The 19,425-nt window shown below is 40.2% G+C and overlaps 2 protein-coding genes and 1 long non-coding RNA gene across 5 annotated transcripts in view; 2 read left to right on the top strand and 1 right to left on the bottom strand.

The window, feature by feature from the left end:
- Window positions 1-10,803, top strand: part of zzz3 (zinc finger, ZZ-type containing 3) — a 35,364-nt gene extending 24,561 nt beyond the window's left edge. For both annotated transcript variants that reach the window (XM_034702724.1, XM_034702725.1), the window contains exons 9-12: window positions 2,978-3,127; window positions 5,682-5,816; window positions 6,878-6,978; window positions 9,054-10,803. In XM_034702724.1, the coding sequence (XP_034558615.1) occupies window positions 2,978-3,127; window positions 5,682-5,816; window positions 6,878-6,978; window positions 9,054-9,198 (531 nt within the window). In that variant the 3' untranslated portion in view covers window positions 9,199-10,803. The remainder of the gene's footprint in view (window positions 1-2,977; window positions 3,128-5,681; window positions 5,817-6,877; window positions 6,979-9,053) is intronic.
- A 1,687-nt stretch (window positions 10,804-12,490) lies between these two features.
- ak5 (adenylate kinase 5) overlaps window positions 12,491-19,425 on the bottom strand; it is a 115,271-nt gene continuing 108,336 nt past the window's right edge. Inside the window, 3 exon segments of the mRNA XM_034703972.1 lie at window positions 12,491-13,249; window positions 13,830-14,030; window positions 14,203-14,319. Of these exon segments, the coding sequence (XP_034559863.1) occupies window positions 13,184-13,249; window positions 13,830-14,030; window positions 14,203-14,319 (384 nt within the window). The 3' untranslated portion in view covers window positions 12,491-13,183.
- The window catches only part of LOC117827381, a 76,553-nt gene continuing 73,360 nt past the window's right edge, over window positions 16,233-19,425 (top strand). For both annotated transcript variants that reach the window (XR_004634198.1, XR_004634197.1), the window contains exon 1: window positions 16,233-16,475. This is a non-coding gene — a long non-coding RNA (uncharacterized LOC117827381). The remainder of the gene's footprint in view (window positions 16,476-19,425) is intronic.

The following is a 19,425-nucleotide window of genomic DNA, read 5'->3' as shown; positions in this document are numbered from 1 at the left end:
TAGAGTTAGGGTTAGGGTTTTGGTTAGGGTTAGGGTTAGGGTTGTGATTAGAGTTAGGATTAGGGTTAGGGTTAGGATTAGTGTTAGTGTTAGGGTTATGATTAGGGTTAGGGTTGTGATTAGGGTTAGGGTTAGGATTAAGGTTAGGGTTAGGGTTTTGGTTAGGGTTAGGGTTAGGGTTAGGATTAGGGTTAGGGTTAGGGTTAGGGTTAGGGTTTTGGTTAGGGTTAGGATTAGGGTTAGGGTTAAGATTAGGGTTAGGATTAGGATTAGAGTTAGGATAAGGGTTAGGCCTAGGGTTTTGGTTAGGGTTAGGATTAGGGTTAGGGTTATGATTAGGGTTAGGGTTTCGATTAGGGTTAAGGTTAAGATTGGGTTTAGGGTTATGATTAGGGTTAGGGTTAGAACCGGAACTAAACTTAAGCAAACAGAACCAGAACCAAACTCAAGCAATCCCAACCAGAACTGAACCAGAACCGAACCAGAACCATACAAGAACCAAACCAAAGCGGAACCAAAACCAAACTGTACCAGAACCAGAACCGGAACCAAGCAACCAGAACCAAACCAGAACCATACCAGAAACGAATCAAAACCGAACTGTACCAGAACCGTACCAGAACCGGAACCAAGCAAACAGAACCGGAATCAGACTCAAGCAAACCGAACCAGAACCGAACCAGAACCAAACCAGAACCGAACCGAACCAGAACCGAACTGTACCAGAACAGAACCCGTACCGTACCAGAACAGAACCAGAACCGTACCAGAACCGGAACCAAGCAAACAGAACCGGAACCAAACTCAAGCAAACCCAACCAGAACCGAACCAGACCCGAACCAGAACCGTTTAGAACTGAACCAGAACTGAACCAGAACCGAACCGTAGCAGAACCGAACCAGAACCGAACCAAACCAGAACCAAAATCAAGCAAACAGAACCAGAACCAAACTCAGGCAAACAGAACCAGAACCAAACTCAAGCAAACAGAACCAGAACTAGAACCAAACTGGTGCAAACAGAACCAGAACCAATCTCAAGCAAACAGAACCAGAACCAAACTGGAGCAAACAGAACCAGAACCAAACTCATGCAAACAGAACCAAACTCAAGCAAACATTATTAATGTCCTCGGGTTGGCATTGAGAAAAATCAGATGCCTCAGTTTGGATGGGCTGATTCAATTTCTTCTCTCAGTGAGTATTTGCCCGGTCTTCAAGAAGACTCTCTCTGAAGGAACAGATGTAGCCAGGATACACAGCCTCCCCTCCATCACCTGTATCCTATATCCTCACATGTGATTGGCCACATGGCCGCCATGCTGACAAATCAAAACAAAGTTCTGCTGTGAGCAGAGCTGGGACTGAGCAGTGCCATAGACTACATGTCTTTCAATGTAGACTTCCACTGAGAGGAACATATTAGACTATTTAGGAACTAAATTAGGAACTAAATTTAGACTGTCATACCAGCTTGATCATCAATAAAAATGTCCTGGAAATGTCCTGGAAAATGATCTCTGGTAAAGAGTGGGAACCCTGTATGCAGTAAGTGTGGGAGCTCTGCAGGAAATCCAGTGAAGTAAAATATACTTCAAAAAATACTAGTACATTACACAAATATAGTGTTCTATTATGTACATTAGTTACATGTGCATAAAGAAGATCTTGGAGTTTAAGCTCAGTTCCAAACATCAACAACAGCAGAGTTAGACATGAATACTAATATGTCATCAGCTTATAAAGAAATTAATTGTGCTTTCTGTCTTCTGTCAAAATAAATGGTAATAATTAGGAATGTCACGGTATACCGCAAATCAGTAAAAAAACCCCGATAGAAATAAGGGTGGATTAAGTCAATTAAACATAATTTGTATCTGGATAGTATTTTTAAACAGTAGAACGCGTTATCTGCATTATACTCCGCTTGTTCAACATCATTAAGTCTCTTGTGCTGCTCTCTGGTCACTCGCTGAGTGGAGGTGTTTTAAGTTTAAAGCATGTTTCAGAATCAGCTGACTGCACACAGCGGAGACGCTCAGCTGGGGGCTGCAGCTGAGTGACAGGTCTCCATGAGCGCTGTTTTTCTCCACTGCTGGAATGATTAGGACCCGGTTGCGATCCCAGCTGACACATGACCGCGTTTAAATGCTGATTTGTTCTCAATAAGAACAAGAAAACTGGACACTATGAGTCTAAAATGTGATTCTGTTCAGTTGTCCTGTTGCAGTAAATCCACATGTTGAAGTCTGAGTCTTCACTCTATGACCGTGCGTCCACAGAGATTATTTATAAGCCTGCTCCTCACGTTGATATTCAGGGTGTTAACATTTTGAACACCTCAATATGATCTGTAGCTGTTTAATACTGTCAGTAATATACATTGTGTCGTGAAGGAAAATTTAATTTAGGGGGAAATAATGCATTTGGCTTTTTTTTTTATGGAAAATTAACATTCACGTTTTTTAATGGTTAAACGATAATTGATCATTAACATTTCCAAAGATCGATCACTAATTCAAAGAGATTTACCTTATTTGTTTTAATATTTAGTACTTTCATTTGGGAATCATTCACTTTCTATTTCTCTATAATTGTTCTGAAATTTTCCAACAAGGTATTTTTGTACAGTCATTTTTAGTTTTTTTTGCAAGGCACTGAAAAGTGTGCAGTGGTTTTATTTAAGTTACAACACACATTCAAAATGAAAAAGGATTACTTTGAATTGAAATAAAATAAGTTATTTAAATTTTGAGTTCAATCCAGTTTTCTTGAAAATTGTAAGAGAATTGTGAGTGAATCGTGAGTGAACCAAAAATCAGGATTTGAATAGAATCGTGGGTTGAGTGCATCATTACATCCCGAATAATAATGGCTTTGAATAAACGTATTCAAATTCAATAATGGTTCATTTTTATTGACACATGTCTAAACCACCTGCTCTTCTCTCTATGTGTTTATTCTGTTTATTCCTCAGGCATCCAGCAAGAGGCAGCATCACCTCAACAAGCACCTGTACCGGCCGTCTACCTTCCTCACCTCCTATGAGCCTCCGGTCTACATGGACGAAGACGATGAGCGCGCGGCGTATTACGGCAGCCTGCAAGACCCCTCTGCTGAAGACTCGGTCAGTCCTCTGTCACATCACAGAACACTGCACTCCTGCACTCACTCTATTTACTGCCGTGATTTCTTTTTGCACAAATCTTACTCCTGTTTATACATCCTACTAGATTAGCTGTGACTGATCCCCTGACTCTCATGTCCCTGATCACAGAGGAGACTATGGTTCATGTCATGCTTACCACTCCTCTTCATGTAGGCAGCGACCTTTAAGGTGAAGACAGGGAAAGCTTCATGCTATGTGCCATTTCGAGCTTGTTTTACACCGACAAGTCTGCTTAAATCTGTTCAAGACGAGGCAAAGTAAGCTACTGCACCATGTTGCTTACGTCTGCTCTCACATGACAGACTGCCTCCCCCTCTCTTAACACCACTTTAACAATTCAGGATGAAGTGAGCCCTCTGAACATGCATGCCTGTACTCTCTCTCTCTCTCTCTCTCTCTCTCTCTCTCTCTCTCTCTCTCTCTCTCTCTCTCTCTCTCTCTCTCTCTCTCTCTCTCTCTCTCTCTCTCTCTCTCTCTCTCTCTCTCTCTCTCTCTCTCTCTCTCTCTCTCTCTCTCTCTCTCTCTCCCTCTCTCTCCTCTCTCCTCTCTCCTCAATCATAATAGTGTACTGTTTTAAAAAGCTAAATCAGAGCAGGATGCCAGCCCAGCCTCTCTTTTATTTATTTATCTCAACTTCCCTGCTCCTGGTTCTCGCCGTTACCCAAGAGCTGACATTTTCTTCTCTCTCTTTGATGGCAATAACCTTTAAATAAAACCAGGTCGCCATGCCCTGCTGAGAACACAGGCTGCTGGCTCCACCAGAGCGTTAACAAAAAAAACCTGACACCACCGATATGAAGAAAAGTCACATAGGTGTTGCCAGCATGGCCGCAATCATTTCACAGTTCACCAGGCTGCCCCTGCCTTTGGCCGTGTTTGCAGTGAAGAATGGTAGTTTGCCGAGGAAACATGTCGAGCAAGACTCCTGTCAAGACTTGGAGTATGACTGAAAGTTAATATGTTGCAAATGAAGGGAGAGCTTGACCGTGACGTCATGCTATCTAAAACAATCACTTCTAGAAATGTATTAATATGAAAACTCCTGGAGAGCTACACAGTGAAATGGCTGCATTTCTGCAAGAGGTCAGGGTGAGCCGACGAGAGAAAGGAGAAGGTAAAAGTCAGGAAATATCATCGTTAGCAAGTGGGGGGAGGGATGATGTTATATCACTTGACTGGTTTGCTGCTTTATACTCCTTCTCTTCCCGGCATACTCTTCTCCACTCTTTCCTTCATGCTGGGAACGCTTCAGTTTACATGTAGCCTTGTTATTAAAAAAAAGAATGTCTCACAGTGTCAGACCCAGCTCCGCCTGCCATCTTGGATATGTTGTAAACATTCCACTTCGACTCCCACAGCGTCATTTGGTGTCTTACCTTCTGACGTCCACCCTCTCTTGTCTGACAGGGAAAACTTAAAGCTTTAAGGGACCGTAGATGTGTGAATACAACTTTAGAGGACTTCAGGGAAGATTGTCCTGATTTTTTTTTGCCAATTTCTAGGAGTACAGATGAGAAAAGGGCTGCGGTAAAAGACAAAAAATATGATATAATATATGTGATTTTCAGCCGTAAATGTTAACATTTTATACTTCGACAGTTTTCTGATACATCTGATGCACTTGATACTTTTTTTTTTTAAACCTAAGTTAAACATTTTCTTTAAAAACAATACAGTAACATTCGGAACAACTGGGCCTAAATAAGTGGTCATGACTTTAAACAAATTACACAAAGTAAAAATAGAAAATAATAATAAAAACAAACATGTTTGATTTAGATTAATTACACAAAAAACAAATTTAAACTGTAAGGCACTAATAAGATATATAAATTACTTGCATTCAAAGGGAAGGAGAGCAAGAAAACAGGTCAGTTGGGAAATGGAGACATTGACATTTACATGACAAGTCAGGTCTAATAACCACCTCACACTGACATAATGCATGTGGCTGTAAGTTGCTGGCAATTTCAGTTTCTCAACATAGTCCATAAATAGCATCCATGTCCGGTTACACCTTCCAAAGGAACCCAGCCCTCAATTTAACAAGGATTAACCTCTGTGTTGTCCGTGATGTTAATGCTATTACATTAGAATGGTAGGAGGTGATACCATGCCTATTACTTGGTTTCTTGATAAACCAAATCTATCCAGTAGCTTTGTCTCTCTGTTGAAACACAAAGACTAGTTTCAGACTTGTTTTTTTAATGATCGTTGAAATTGAACCAGCAGAAATAAAGTGTCTTCAGTGAAAGAGACAGTTTGAGCACTCTGCTCTTTCAGCTGGAAGGCAATCTCTGCTTGTTGCAGCGTTACTGCCCAAACAAAAGAAAAGCTTGATTTGTGTTTTTAGATACTTTCCTCTTCTTCTTCTTCTTCTTCTTCTTCTTCTTCTTCTAACAATAGATCGATCAATAGTAGCAAGAGCACGTCAGATATCTACCCCCCGTCTTTTCATTTTCTATGCATGCTCATCACACGTGTGTATTTTTTCTGTTTACCACACATGCAGGACGAGGAGGGAATTCCTCTGGAGTTAAGAAACTTGCCGGAGTACAAAGAGCTTTTGGAGCTGAAGCGACTGAAGAAACATGCGCTGCAGGAGTTCCGGGAAGAGAAGGTCGGGATGCGGCACGTTGGCTACAAGGTGAGGACACTGTGGAGCTCATTTCAGACAGGCTTTAGCATATGAACACCTGTACACAATCAACCAAGACATTACACTTCAATAATGCTAACAAAGTTTATTTATAGAGTGCTTTTCAGTGCAGGGTTACAAGGTGCTTTACAAATAAAAACACAATTAAGGGGCTTATAACTCAGGGATTATACTGAAGTGTGACACATACAGTATGCTATTTGTCTCCCTATATGCAAAAGAATGAACAATGCAAACAAACTAGGAATGTAAATTTCAAGTATTTTCCTTGATCGATCTTTGGAAATGTTAACGATCAATTATCGATTAATCATTCAAAAAAACGTAAACATTTTCCGTCTAAAACAATGCCAAATGGGTTTTTCCCCCTAAATCTAATTTTCCTTCCTGACACACCGATAGGACTGATAGTATTAAACAGCTAAGGATCATATTGAGGTGTTCAAAACGTTAAACATGCTGAAAATCAACATGTGAAGCCGGCTCATTATCTCTGCGGACACACAGTCATAAAAGGGAAAGCTCAGACTTCAACAAGGGAACTGAACAGAAATATATTTTAGACTTACAGTGTCCAGTTTTCTGTCTACTCAATCTTATTGAGAAAAAATAAGCATGTGAACACGGTCAGCTGTCAGCCGGGAGCGCAACCGTGTCATAACTAGTCCGGCGGCACAGGAAAAAGCGCTGGAGACCTGTCACTCAGCAGCACCCCCCATCTGAACGTCTCCGCTGTGCGCAACACCATCAGTCAGCTGATTCACATTGAACCATGCTTTAAACTTAAAACACCTCCCTGATAGCTGAACCAAATATAAGACCACATGATGTTGGTCAAACGTATTAGAAAATCGAAACAAAAAATGTGTTTGAGTAAGTTCTTAACAATCAATTAATCAGTGCTCGATTAATTTTTGACATCCTTTTACGTTTTACAGAGATGTAAAAGGACAATGTATGTTTCTGACATTTGAATATTTCAGCATATTTAAATTTTGATACTGCTCCATATGTATGTCCTGAACATGGTGTCTGTGTGTGCTCTGCAGTGTGACGTTTGTGGCATGGAGCCCATCCAGGGAGTGCGGTGGCACTGTCAGGATTGTCCTCAAGACAACTCAGTCGATTTCTGCTCCAACTGCTCAGACTGGTGAGTTCCCCTTCTGCTGCTGCTTCGACAGTGAAGTGTGACATTTAAAATGAAACCATTAAATTAAAATAAATAAACATCGAGAAGCACAAGTTAGGCCTTGCTGATTAAGTGTGCGCCCCATGCACAGAGGCAGCAGTCCTTGTTGTAGGGTTGCTGGTTTGACTCCTGAACACAACCTTTTACTGCATGTTATCCCTCGTGTCTGCTCCATGTTTCAGAATCAGAAATATTTGATTTATCCCGTGGGGGATTCAGTTATCACAGAATGCTCTTATACACAGTATGAAAGAAAGTCAAAATATTAATAGAAGGAATAAAATAAGATATAAATACAAATAAGATCAAATTAAAAAAGATAAAATATAATAATAATAAAGTATATACAGATGCACAGAATAGTTATAGTTAGCTATGTATTTTTTCCACTGATATATATTCATTGGATCGTTTTATATTGGAAGTCAAACACAGCTTTTTCTTTCTTTTTCTATTCTCCATTAAAACATAGATTGCTCTGAAAAGCATTGTCTGATAATGATAGTTTTCTTGTATCAAACTAAGTCCTCCTGGCCTAGATCCAGATCTGAGCTTTGTAATGTTTTGTGTTAACTAGCCCAGAGGCCAGACTGATTTGGTGTTGACTAAATATGTATCTGGGACAATAAACCCACCAGGTTTATAAAGAATAAAGTTCATCAGTGACAGCTGGTGTGACCTGCTACCTCTGACATTTATCATAAGAACAGGAGGAAGCAATAAAAGGCTTCGGCTACTAATTACAGGCTGAATGTCTTCAAGAGGGGATGGAGCTGATTTGTTTTTGCTCTGATTAGTGAATCTTTTTAGTCTGCCGCCTTCAGTAAACTTTTACACATTCACTTCACCTCCTCATACAGTAGAGCCCTGCTGTGGTAATGGAGAAAGTTGCTGCAACCTGAGATGAAAAAAAAAATAGAGGATGTGAACTCGAGGTTTATTTGAGTCAATGCAGATCAATTTAGATGTGTCCTGGTTAGGGTTTCAAAGGGGTGGAACATTTCCGGTAAATTTCCATGGGAAGTTAAGCTGGGGAAGTTTGGAAATATTCAAAATTGGAAACTTTCCATGGGAATTAACTGGGCATTAACTGGGAATTGAGGGTAAATTAATGGAAAGGTATCATATCAAAGCATAAATATTTGTTTTGTTATAAGCAGACATCCATCCAAAAATAATACAATTAAAACAGATTTATTTGTAAGTACTTTATCAAGTGTTAGATATTTTATTGAACTATCAGTTATCTCATTGAAGAACAAAAACAGGAATGTTGAGTTAAATATCACTCATCCCCCTGACCCAACCCATTCAAAAATTAACAACAATGCAATCCCATCAAAGTCCTATTCAAAATGTTAAAAGAGCCCCTCTCCCTCCAAAAAAGTCCCATACAACATGAAAATAAAAAAGCATCTTCCCTCAAGCTTCTCAAGCCTAGCCTCTGCAGGATTCTAGAAATCATCTGTGCATGTGATGGAGGAATGCACAGTGCATGTAGGGGGCGTGGTCTCAATAGCCCTGCAGTAAGCAGTGTGCTATGTGCATGTGATTGAGGAATAGCAGAGATATTCAACTGGACTTGCATGAAATCTGTAAAATATATTTTCTCCATCTATATTTAAGTTCCCTATTAAGAGCCAACCTTCAATTTAGTAAATTACTGGTTTATTCCTGTTTATTCCCATGGAAAGTTTCCAACTTTGAAAATTCCCAGAATTTTGCAACCCTAGTTCTGGTGGGATCTGACCATGCCTAGTTATAAAGTGTTTAATGATAACAGTACAATCCTCACTCTAAACAGCCTCTATGGCAAACAGAGCCATTGTAATAATCCAACATGTTCTCTGAGTGTCTTTTTAAGAGGTGTTGATTAAAGTTTTGTTCGGTCTGCAGGTTTTTAATTTGAAGAAACTTCTTATGGTTAAAGTGTCTCTGCTCTAACCTCACACACACACCCCTACTTGATGTCTTTTACTGCAGTGTGTTCAGACTGCCAACACACTGACCCTTTCTTTTCCCTGCTCTTCCTCCAGCTTGTTCAAGACAGAGACCCACAAGCCAAACCATCACTTAGAACCAGTGCACCAGTCTGACACCTTCCTGGACAGGGACTACTGCCTGCCGCAGAGCACGGGCTACAACTACCTGGACCCTAACTACTTTCCAGCCAACAGATGACAGGGTCGCAGGCGCCTCTAGCTCCAGGCTCTCTCCACATATCCCACAGGCCACTCTGTGCATGGCTCCATCCTCCAAGTCCAAGATAACCGCTTAACCCGCCGCCAGGCAGGAAGGCCAGCAGGCAGGCAGACAGCCAGGGGGCCTCGGAGCAGACCACGGTGCTGCTGTTGGGAGGGGCTGTTGGTAAACTGGCCTCCCTGACTCAAGCAAAGGGCGGCCATGTTGGTTCCTCAGAACAAAGGGGCCCCTGCTCCACCTCAGCCAGGTTAATCAATGGATCTGTGATTTGAAATGATACACTATTTTTAAAAAAACAAACTAAACTGAAGGCACACCGACATTCCCGAGCTCTGTGACTCCACCAGGGCTGCCTCCCTCCCCCCCTCCTCCTCCTCTTCATCATCATCCTCCAGTGACCTCCCTGTGCTGCTTCAAACTGGAGACCTGACAGCCTGTCTCGTGAAGCGCCACCTAATGGAGATGTGTGGTCATAGTGGACTGTGAAGTCATCACCTGAGATACACATAGGTGGTGTGTGTGTGTGTGTGTGTGTGTGTGTGTGTGTGTGTGTGTGTGTGTGTGTGTGTGTGTGTGTGTGTGTGTGTGTGTGTGTGTGTGTGTGTGTGTGTGTGTGTGTGTGTGTGTGTGTGTGTGTGTGTCTCCGTGTTATGCAAGAGTGAAAAATGTTCTAGCTAGGCATCCGTAGATTGAGTATTTATGAGTCGCAGCTTCCTCAGTAGGGGTTGTGGCTAATGCAAGGAAGTTTGGCGGCGTGGAGGCTGGTGTGTTTTTGGTTCTGCAGACTGTAGGAAGTTCTGCTGATCCACATGACGTTCTGCAGACCTGTAAACAGATTGGGTGCCATGTTTCAGCATGGAGCCATTCCTACCACTGTCAAACAACGCTGCTCTCTAACCCCTCACCTTTCACACACCTTCATCTGTATTTCTTTCCCCTTTTGCTCTCTCCACTAAAACATGTCTAACAAGAAGCACTACAGCACGGAGAGCAAATGTTTATGAAGGCAGGAGAATGGGAACGTTTGGAAAAAGTACACAAGACTGTGTTTTTGTTTGTTTTTTCTCCTCCCCCAATGTGTGCCGTTGTTGATCATGTTGAGTGTAAAAGTATATGGTGAAAAGTAGCCAGCGCTAGTTGCTGTGTGCCATTTTTAAAAGAGAAATTTGTTTTTCCGAGGGGCGGAGCTCCACCTCTGAACGTGGCCACGACTTCTCCCTCGACCCACATCGCCCGCCCCCCACATTATCGATCCAGTCATCATTGCCTCTAGTTCTTTAATTTTGCAGTCCACTTTACAAAGGTCCATTTAAAAGATTGTATTTTTATTAATCTATTTAAAAAAGAATTGAGGTAGAGGTTAGTGCCTCCGCAGTGGAACAACCCAAACAATTTTATACACATAGATTTTGTTGTGCTTGAGTAGACACCATTTTGTATGGTTTTCGTCTCCTTCCCTCACCCCATCTGCCCTGCTTCAATATCTGTGTATAACAGTCTGTTCTTATGTAAAAAAAATAATAATGTAAAAAAAATGCTAGAGGAGAACCGTGGAAATAAAAGTATGTGAAAATAGTGTTTGTACACCTGTGGTTCATGGAGTGTTATTGAGCTTGAGTTCGGTGCTGCAACAATGAGTCTTAGTAATTGACTTGCTTAGTTTTGATCAGAAGAAGAAGTCCTGGTAGTTGTCTAAAACCCAAAGATACAGCAGCACATCCTTATATTGAAATATGTGAAAAATGAGATTTAAAGACATCAGCGGTTCTTCTTTTGGGCTCTTTATGCACCTATCTTAGAGGACAGGAGAATGACATGCAGCGGAGCAGCATCCCTTTTGAGAACTACAGTGGCTGTACAGTACACATGCAAATTAACCACTGAGCTAAACTGGCGCCCCTGGTGGTCATAACATTTTTGCTGAAATATTAATGGCAGATTTATTTCTACTGGAAATAATAGTCAGATTAAGACGCAGCAGTTGTTGCAGAATTAAAATTGAATCCTCATATATCAGAGCTTCTACTAATTATTCTGATTCATAAGTTGCAAAATGTTTAAAAATGCAAAGTCATAGTTCACTGTGAGGTGCAATATCTTATCCATATCTCAAGATACTCTGTTCATGATGACATGAAAAGGGAAAGCATAAATATAAGTTCTTTAAAGCTCCTGTGAGGAATTTTTGCTTTGTGTTGATTGTGGCGCCCCCTGTGGACACAACGGTAACTCTCACCTCTGCAGATCTCTTCCTGTAATTTTGCAAAGAGATTTTTTTCTGATGAAAGATCTCATCCTGCTGTCTTTGAATAATCAAAGGTATCACACACAGCTGTGACTCACTTTGTCTGACGCCTACCCCCCAGCTATGGTTACACATTAACAAAGAGTATATTGATATTAATTTTGTCAGTGATAGTCTAGTTCGCTTTTGAAGGTTGGATACGTCAGCATTAATTTCAGTCTGATTCACAACTGTCTAAAAACTCCTCACAGGAGCTTTAAGATTACAGAAAATGAAGTGAAAAAAGAAATGTTTCATTTTATGTCTCTAGAGTTATAATTATCACCCTTCTCTTACAAAAGAAGCAGCTGGTACAGAAGCACTGTAAAATTATATTTCCAAAATCACCACTGTACTGAGGATTGACAGGACTATCACTGTAACAGGGCTTTACTGTAGTTTAAAGTGAACTACAGGCAGGCAGCTGTGGGATTAGAAGTCTATGAAAAATAATTATGAATCAATATCGTTTAACTCAATAAACTTTTATATCTCAAAAAGCTGAAAAGAAGAAAATATATGAAGAAAACAAGAAAAATGTAGGTAACTGTTTTAATCACGAAAGTTGTGAAAAAAATGCTTGTTGTTTTTGTCTTCTGAAAGGAATGAATGCTTATGTAGTTTCTTTAAATTCTCGTGCAAAATATTATTTTGTAGGATGAATGTGGTTTGAAAGTCTTTATGTTTATTTTTTAGTTTTTTAAGCATTTATTTTCCAACTTGTGACTCTTGTTGATCCTTCATCCCGAAGTTAAAGGTCAATTTGCTGACATATTAGCTTTTTACAGCACTTTACAGATAGACTCTCATGTTGTTTTCATGTCCTTTTATCAGGATCCTAAACCTCTTTATACTTACAGTACTATTTATAATCTCAGCACCTTTTGTTGCAGTCTCCTCTCCAGCAGGCGGGGCTATAGGATAAAATATGAGAAGTCATCCACTTCCCTCAAACAGACACAAAACACCAAAGCACACACTCAGAAATCCTCCTTTTAGCAAATGCACTGGCTTTATTGAATGTTAAATACCAGACTGAAAACAAGCACCTGCACAATGAGCTCAGAAACATACATATTTTTTGAACACTTTAAAATCTTTTTCTGCTTTTTAATCAATGCACAAAAGGCAGTTAAGCTTTGATTGTAATTCTTGCATGCTTGTCACAATATAAAACACGACGCTGTGCATGAGAGCATGAGCACACACACGTACGCACACACACGTACGCACACACACACTGACATTTCCTCCTTTCCTGCGTAGGGGGAACCTTTCCTGTCTCTCGGACTTGAAACATGCTCTCAGTCACAGCAGGAACGCCATGTTTCTCAGTACAGTAATCCGCCTCGGCCGGGCAGTTGGCAGCATATATCGAGGTCGATGCAAGAGAGAGACGATGCGAGTGGGTGAAGCAGAATGTGACAACCAGGCGCTTCGTCGGTGTTTAAAGCAGGAGAGGTTTCACCACTTGCTGGGAGTGTTTGGGGGACATGCAGATCACTGGAGTTCAATGAGCGTGTGTGTGGTGCAGGTGTGAGGGGAGATGGGTGAGTCTCCTTGCAGAGAGAGAGAGAGAGAGAGAGAGAGAGAGAGAGAGAGAGAGAGAGAGAGAGAGAGAAGTCTTCACAGGTGGAGCTCCTGAACAGCAGAGAAGTGGGGCTGGAGTCAGTGTAGGAATCAGAAGTTCTCCATGGCCTGGCAGATCTGAGAGAACACTTCATCTGGTGACCTCTCGGCATCAATCTGCAGACAGACACACAGACTCAGACGAAGCCTCTTATAGACAGAGGGGCAGCGTGCAATCGAGGACAGCTGTCTGCTGCAGAGTAACCTCTGTGAGCACACAGCCGACACATGACCTCCATATCTGTGGTGGCATTTAATCCTACACACATTAGACATCTGATGTGATATTATGTACACGCAGCTCATTTTAAAGAGCAAGCTTATCCTATATGTAGTATATATAGTCTGTGATTGTGCCTCTCATTAGAAAACACTGATGTAACACAACGATCTCCTCTGTTGAAGAAGAACTTGAAAGCTTTGTAGTTTTTGAGCTGCTAAAATGTTTAAAAAAGAGACAATGAGGTGAATATAGGAGACCTTGGCTAACAGATCACGCTTTTTCTGCAACAAAGGGAACTTTTAAAACTAAGAAAAAGTGATGTGGTATTTAAGTGACAGGTTTGACAGTGTGTTTTAGTTGTCTTTAGATGTAACTGTGGTGGGAATTGAACCCCAAACTTTTGAGTTTAACAGGAATGATTGTACATACAAAAACCTGGATACAGATTTCTTTCACAAAGGAAATCAAGCTCACCTTGTGCAGAAGCTTCTTGCGTTCATAGTGAGCTGCCACCTCCTGGCTGTCACTGCAGAAGCTCTCGGCCCTCCTGTGCAGGACGTCTTCTCTTTCTGAGGCCGACTGGAAGCTGGATGTGGACCTGCTGCGGCACTGTAGACGCCCGGACATGGTGTCTGTCGAGCAGCTCATCAGGAGGACTGCAGTGGGCTCTCCCATCTGACACACAAGGCACGACATGTCGACATGTTCAGTTATCACCGGCTCTGATCAATATGTTAAAACGTTTCTGTGTATATTGCTCTAAATCTTTCACTCCTGCATTACACTTAAATTGAGTGAGGTTTATTTTCTGCTCTTCCTCTTGTGGACGCATGACTCATGCTCTGACCTTAGCCTCGTACTCCTCCGCCGGTCTCAGGTCTCTGGGGAAGCCGCTGATCACCAGACCTTTCCCCTGCCGTACAGATGCTGCCACAGCATCACAAAGTAGCTCCAGCATGGTTTCCTGGAGACACAACACAGACAAACCCTCACATATTAATCAACTTAGATAACCAGTAAGCAGGGGAGATGCACAAGACAGAGCTGGTAATTAAAGGAGGCTCCTACCAAAGTTTCTGTGTCAGTTCGGCATGTCTTATTAAAGCACAATTTCAGCTGCAATCTGAACATTATGTCTAAATGGAGTTGTAAGATTGTTGATTTATTTAAAGTTGGGCTTACATGGTGAATACTTAATGAACTTTGCGCTGCATTAAATAAAGCTGCAAACCACTGAATGAGCATCATCTATACTCACTTTTATCACCACCTTATCTGATGTTGGTGAGTCATTAAGTTTGCAGTCATATTTTTTTTCCAAGCCCAGTGTCTTGTCTTCACTTTACATGTTTTTTCCCTACCATAAAATCAACAAATCTTATCATTAGGTGAACTAAAACAAGAACAGGTTTCATACTTTTGTTGGATAAATGATGTAGTCTCAGGATTAAATGGTTAAATGTGTTTTTATCTCTGAAATTCTCTCACAAGAAGTAAAAATTGTGATTCTGATCTGAAGTGCAACATCTGGAGCTTTGAGTAAAGCATTATTGAGCTGCTGCATGTAAATGTACTGAGCATGATTTACTGCACATAATGGATACTTGGAGGCAACATAATGACTCAACATGATGACTCACAATGGAGGGTTTCTCCAGGAGCAGCTCCCTACAGTGTCCGGGTTAACCAGGTATATAGTATCACATTATATATGTGGATAATTATATACTGAATGCAGATCATGTCACCCTAAGGTGAAATAGAATATTTTATAATGCAGTATATACTGTCCAGAACATCTCAAATGAATGCTGCTGAGAGGATACAGCTGCACGTGTAAGAATGATAATGACATAACTCAGAGACGTTACAGTTTAGTTAACAGCTCCACACGCTTCAAGTGTCAGGAGATACTAGAGTTTTTCAGCATTAGTCATTTATTTTTTCTTAAAGGGAGCATATTGAAGGCAACTTTTCTTCGAAAGTGGAAATAAAAAAAGCTGAGGAGAGAAAAAGGCAAAACAGTAGAAACACAGTTTAATATGTGACAGCTAAAATAATGGTGTTTATTAGCTGCAGGTGAAGACAGCAGACATTCAGAGCATGAGGTATTTTGTGTGACTAATAAAAATTGTAACGCGGCTTAATCATTGGAGGTAAGTGTATAATGTACATCTCTCCAGGGGCAATTGGTTGAGGGCTCTTATTGGCTGAGCCCTGATTTAAACACCATAGACAACAGCACATGAGCTACAACATGACATAGAATCTAAAATACTGATTTCAGGAAGACTGATGAAGAAATAGGCAGAGTTAAAAACAACAAAAGGATCAGTCTTGGAAAAGGATTAACAAAGATATAAAAACCTAAAGAGCATTCAATATTCTTTGTCCTGATTCCAACAGAGAAAATTCACATCTCAAAGAAGCTAAGATTCAAGATTCAAGAAAGCTCGCACACAACAGGAATATGACGTGTTGATTAGAACACCGGTACTCAACAACAAGACAATAGGGCAATAAATATAGAAAAATACATCTGAAATTCTAAATAAAATACCATCTGTGAAAAGAAAAGTATACAAGCACTTTTTTAAAGACATAAATAAATAAGCTAAGATACTTTCAGCTCTATGGAGGATCTGTTCTTTACAAAAGTAATTAAAATCTCTGTTTCCTTTCTTGTGTGTGGCCATAGTCTGTATATTAATATGATTAATACACTCAGTGTTTATCCCCAGCATTTTCAGGCTGACAGCGAACTACTTCACATATTTATCTTTCTTCTTACTGAGACATAAATCAAGCGCCCCCTCAATCAACCCGCCTATATAAAGCTGCTGCACTCTTCCGGCTTTTTTCATTTGCTGTCCTGTTGTAGCTGCAACTCAGCTAACTCTGCTAACTTTGCAAGCTACAATCTCTTTCTGGGTTTTTCTGCTCTAAAAGATTTTCAGAACAAAGTTAAACTGCTAATAATTGCCTCAAGAAGACTTTGTAGATGAAATACAAACATTTGTGTCACAACTTGTTGCCATGTTTGTCCCACTAGCTTAGCTTCAGCCTGGAAGTTCTGTAAGCATAAACTGCTGACTCACTGCTTCACATCAACAAGCTCAGGTGAGTGTTCAGTGTGTTTGTGCTCAGTTCAGTCACTGTGTGTGTTTCATTATTGCTCTCCAAAGCCTGCTTGCGGTTGTTCTTATGTGTCCTTTTTGTTCTTATGTGTGCTAATTATGCTAATTTATCTGTCACACTGCTGCAGTTTGTTGGTTTTCATTGCCTTTGAAAGTTTGTCACATCCACTGTGATACTTAAATGAGCTTCATCGCTTTGTGGAAAAACATAATTAGTTGTCGCTGCTTTTTTTTAGTTTGCTTGCTGCAGGGCTTTGGGTGGTTTGCAAGATTGCTGCTAATTTCTCAAGAAGGAGTTTATCTCTGTTTTGGGAAGTAGAAAATTGTTTTCCAATTGTATGTCCTTTTAATATTGTCTTTATTGGATTTGCCGTAGTGTTTTCTGATTTGCTGTAGTGTTTTCTGATTTGTCGTTGTGTTTCTGATTTGTCGTTGTGTTTCTGATTTGCCATAGTGTTTTCTGATTTGCTGTTTTATGTTTTGCCGTATTGTTTTATGAATTGTTGTTGTATTTTATGAATTGTCCTGTTGTTTTATGAATTGTCGTAGTGTTTTCTGATTTGCCGTAGTGTTTTCTCATTTGTTGTAGTATTTTCTGATATGCTGTAGTGTGTTCTGATTTGCCACATCGCTACAACATTAACCAAACCGGAGGAAGTAGGTACCATGGGGAATTTCAATTTCTGATTTGCCGTAGTGTTTTCTGATTTGTTGTTGTGATTTCTGATTTGCCGTAGTGTTTTCTGATTTGTCTTAGTGTTTAATGTTTTCTGATTTGTCGTAGTGTTTAATGTTTTCTGATTTGCCTTAGTGTTTTCTGATTTGCCGTTGTGTTTCTGATTTGTCTTAGTGTTTTCTGTTTGTCGTAGTGTTTAATGTTTTCTGTTTGTCGTAGTGTTTTCTGTTTGTCGTAGTGTTTAATGTTTTCTGATTTGTCGTAGTGTTTTCTGTTTGTCGTAGTGTTTAGTGTTTTCTGATTTGTCGTAGTGTTTTCTGATTTGTCTTAGTGTTTTCTGTTTGTCGTAGTGTTTTCTGATTTGTCGTAGTGTTTAGTGTTTTCTGATTTGTCGTAGTGTTTTCTGTTTGTCGTAGTGTTTTCTGTTTGTCGTAGTGTTTTCTGTTTGTCGTAGTGTTTTCTGTTTGTCGTAGTGTTTTCTGTTTGTCGTAGTGTTTTCTGATTTGTCGTAGTGTTTTCTGATTTGTCGTAGTGTTTTCTGATTTGTCGTAGTGTTTTCTGTTTGTCGTAGTGTTTAATGTTTTCTGATTTGTCGTAGTGTTTAATGTTTTCTGATTTGTCGTAGTGTTTTCTGTTTGTCGTAGTGTTTAATGTTTTCTGATTTGTCGTAGTGTTTAATGTTTTCTGATTTGTCGTAGTGTTTTCTGTTTGTCGTAGTGTTTAATGTTTTCTGATTTGTCGTAGTGTTTAATGTTTTCTGATTTGTCGTAGTGTTTTCTGTTTGTCGTAGTGTTTTCTGTCTGTCGTAGTGTTTAATGTTTTCTGATTTGTCGTAGTGTTTTCTGTTTGCCGTATTGTTTCCTGAATTGTTGTAGTGTTTTCTGAATTGTTGTAGTGTTTTCTGAATTGTTGTAGTGTTTTCTGAATTGCCATTGTGATTTGCACTTCATGGCCACCATAATTCTGTCCTCCTGTCATCTCATGCATGTGCTGCTCATTCTGTGTCTGGGTTCTGCATGTCAGGTGGATTGCTATGTTCATATTTGTCCCTGTCACTTTACAAGATTGCACACACAATTGCAAGCCTATTGGGAACACTTATCGTAAGATTGATGGGGTATCACACAACAGCCCTGCAATTAATCCATTCTTCATAAAGGCAATATGTGTTTGTTATAATAACCTTGCACCATCTACATAAATCAGGATGGACTGGATATTAGAAACACATCAGTCTGATGACAGAGAAATCAACAGCACCACAAACTGCCGGGCTCCAAATGACCATAAAGTTGATTCAGCACCTCGGTAAAACAGCTTCATTAAAAAGGGAACATTTAACCTTCATGATGTGAGGATTTGTCGCAGGGCCGTTATATTAGACTGAGTTTAGAGCTCAAAAATCTTGAGGGAGCAGAATTCCGAGCAGCTTAAGGAGTTAGTCGAAGTAGTGCAATCATCTGATCTTAGTGCCCCCCAGATGACTTCCTGCCGGGGTTTTCTGGGGGTGACCGGTCGTGACTAACTTGTAAGAGACCCCAGAGTCGACCAAGACTATGCTGTGAGAATAACATATCTCATCCAGAGCGGGAACACCTCAGGATCTCCCAGCAAGAGTTTTAAAATGCTCCTTAACTTGCTCCGCCTGCTGCAATATAGAAGCATGTTAAAATTAATTAGGGAAAGAAAATAAATATAAGTAGATGAGAAAAGCACATATGTTTGTGTCTCTTTATAAAGGGGTTGTTTTGTATTTAATCTCTGTATCTTGTTAGGTATATTCCATATTGTATATACTATATTAGGTATATATTGTACTGTATAAAAGATGCAGTAGTTGTGGTTAGCTCCCTGCTTCTCCAGTATCTTGTTGTTCCATTAGTTGTTGCTGTTGAAAGCCTCTGTATAGTTCATGTCTGAGATAACATGACCTTGTCAAAATGCATTGAATAGACGGATGAGACCCTGAACTACAGGAGATGTTCTTCATTATGTGTAGCTGCTGCTGCAGGAAAACAAGTAATACAATACTGATAGTTTTAACACATTAAATATTGATTTCTAGCTTCAGCTCAGAGTAAATTTCCCCGACAGCAAAGTGTGATTTCACCCCTGTGCATTAATATCACATGTTGTGGAAAATCTCATTAGGTTACATGTAGTGAGGTCTGAAGGCTGTTTACCTGACTGTAATGTACAGACTATACACTCCTGCAGCCTGACAACAAGCTGGTGATCTGCAGAGGGATTCTATATG

Source organism: Notolabrus celidotus, chromosome 15, assembly GCF_009762535.1.
Source record: "Notolabrus celidotus isolate fNotCel1 chromosome 15, fNotCel1.pri, whole genome shotgun sequence".
In the NCBI taxonomy this organism is placed as follows: domain Eukaryota; kingdom Metazoa; phylum Chordata; class Actinopteri; order Labriformes; family Labridae; genus Notolabrus; species Notolabrus celidotus.
This window is presented reverse-complemented; position numbering and strand designations above follow the sequence as displayed.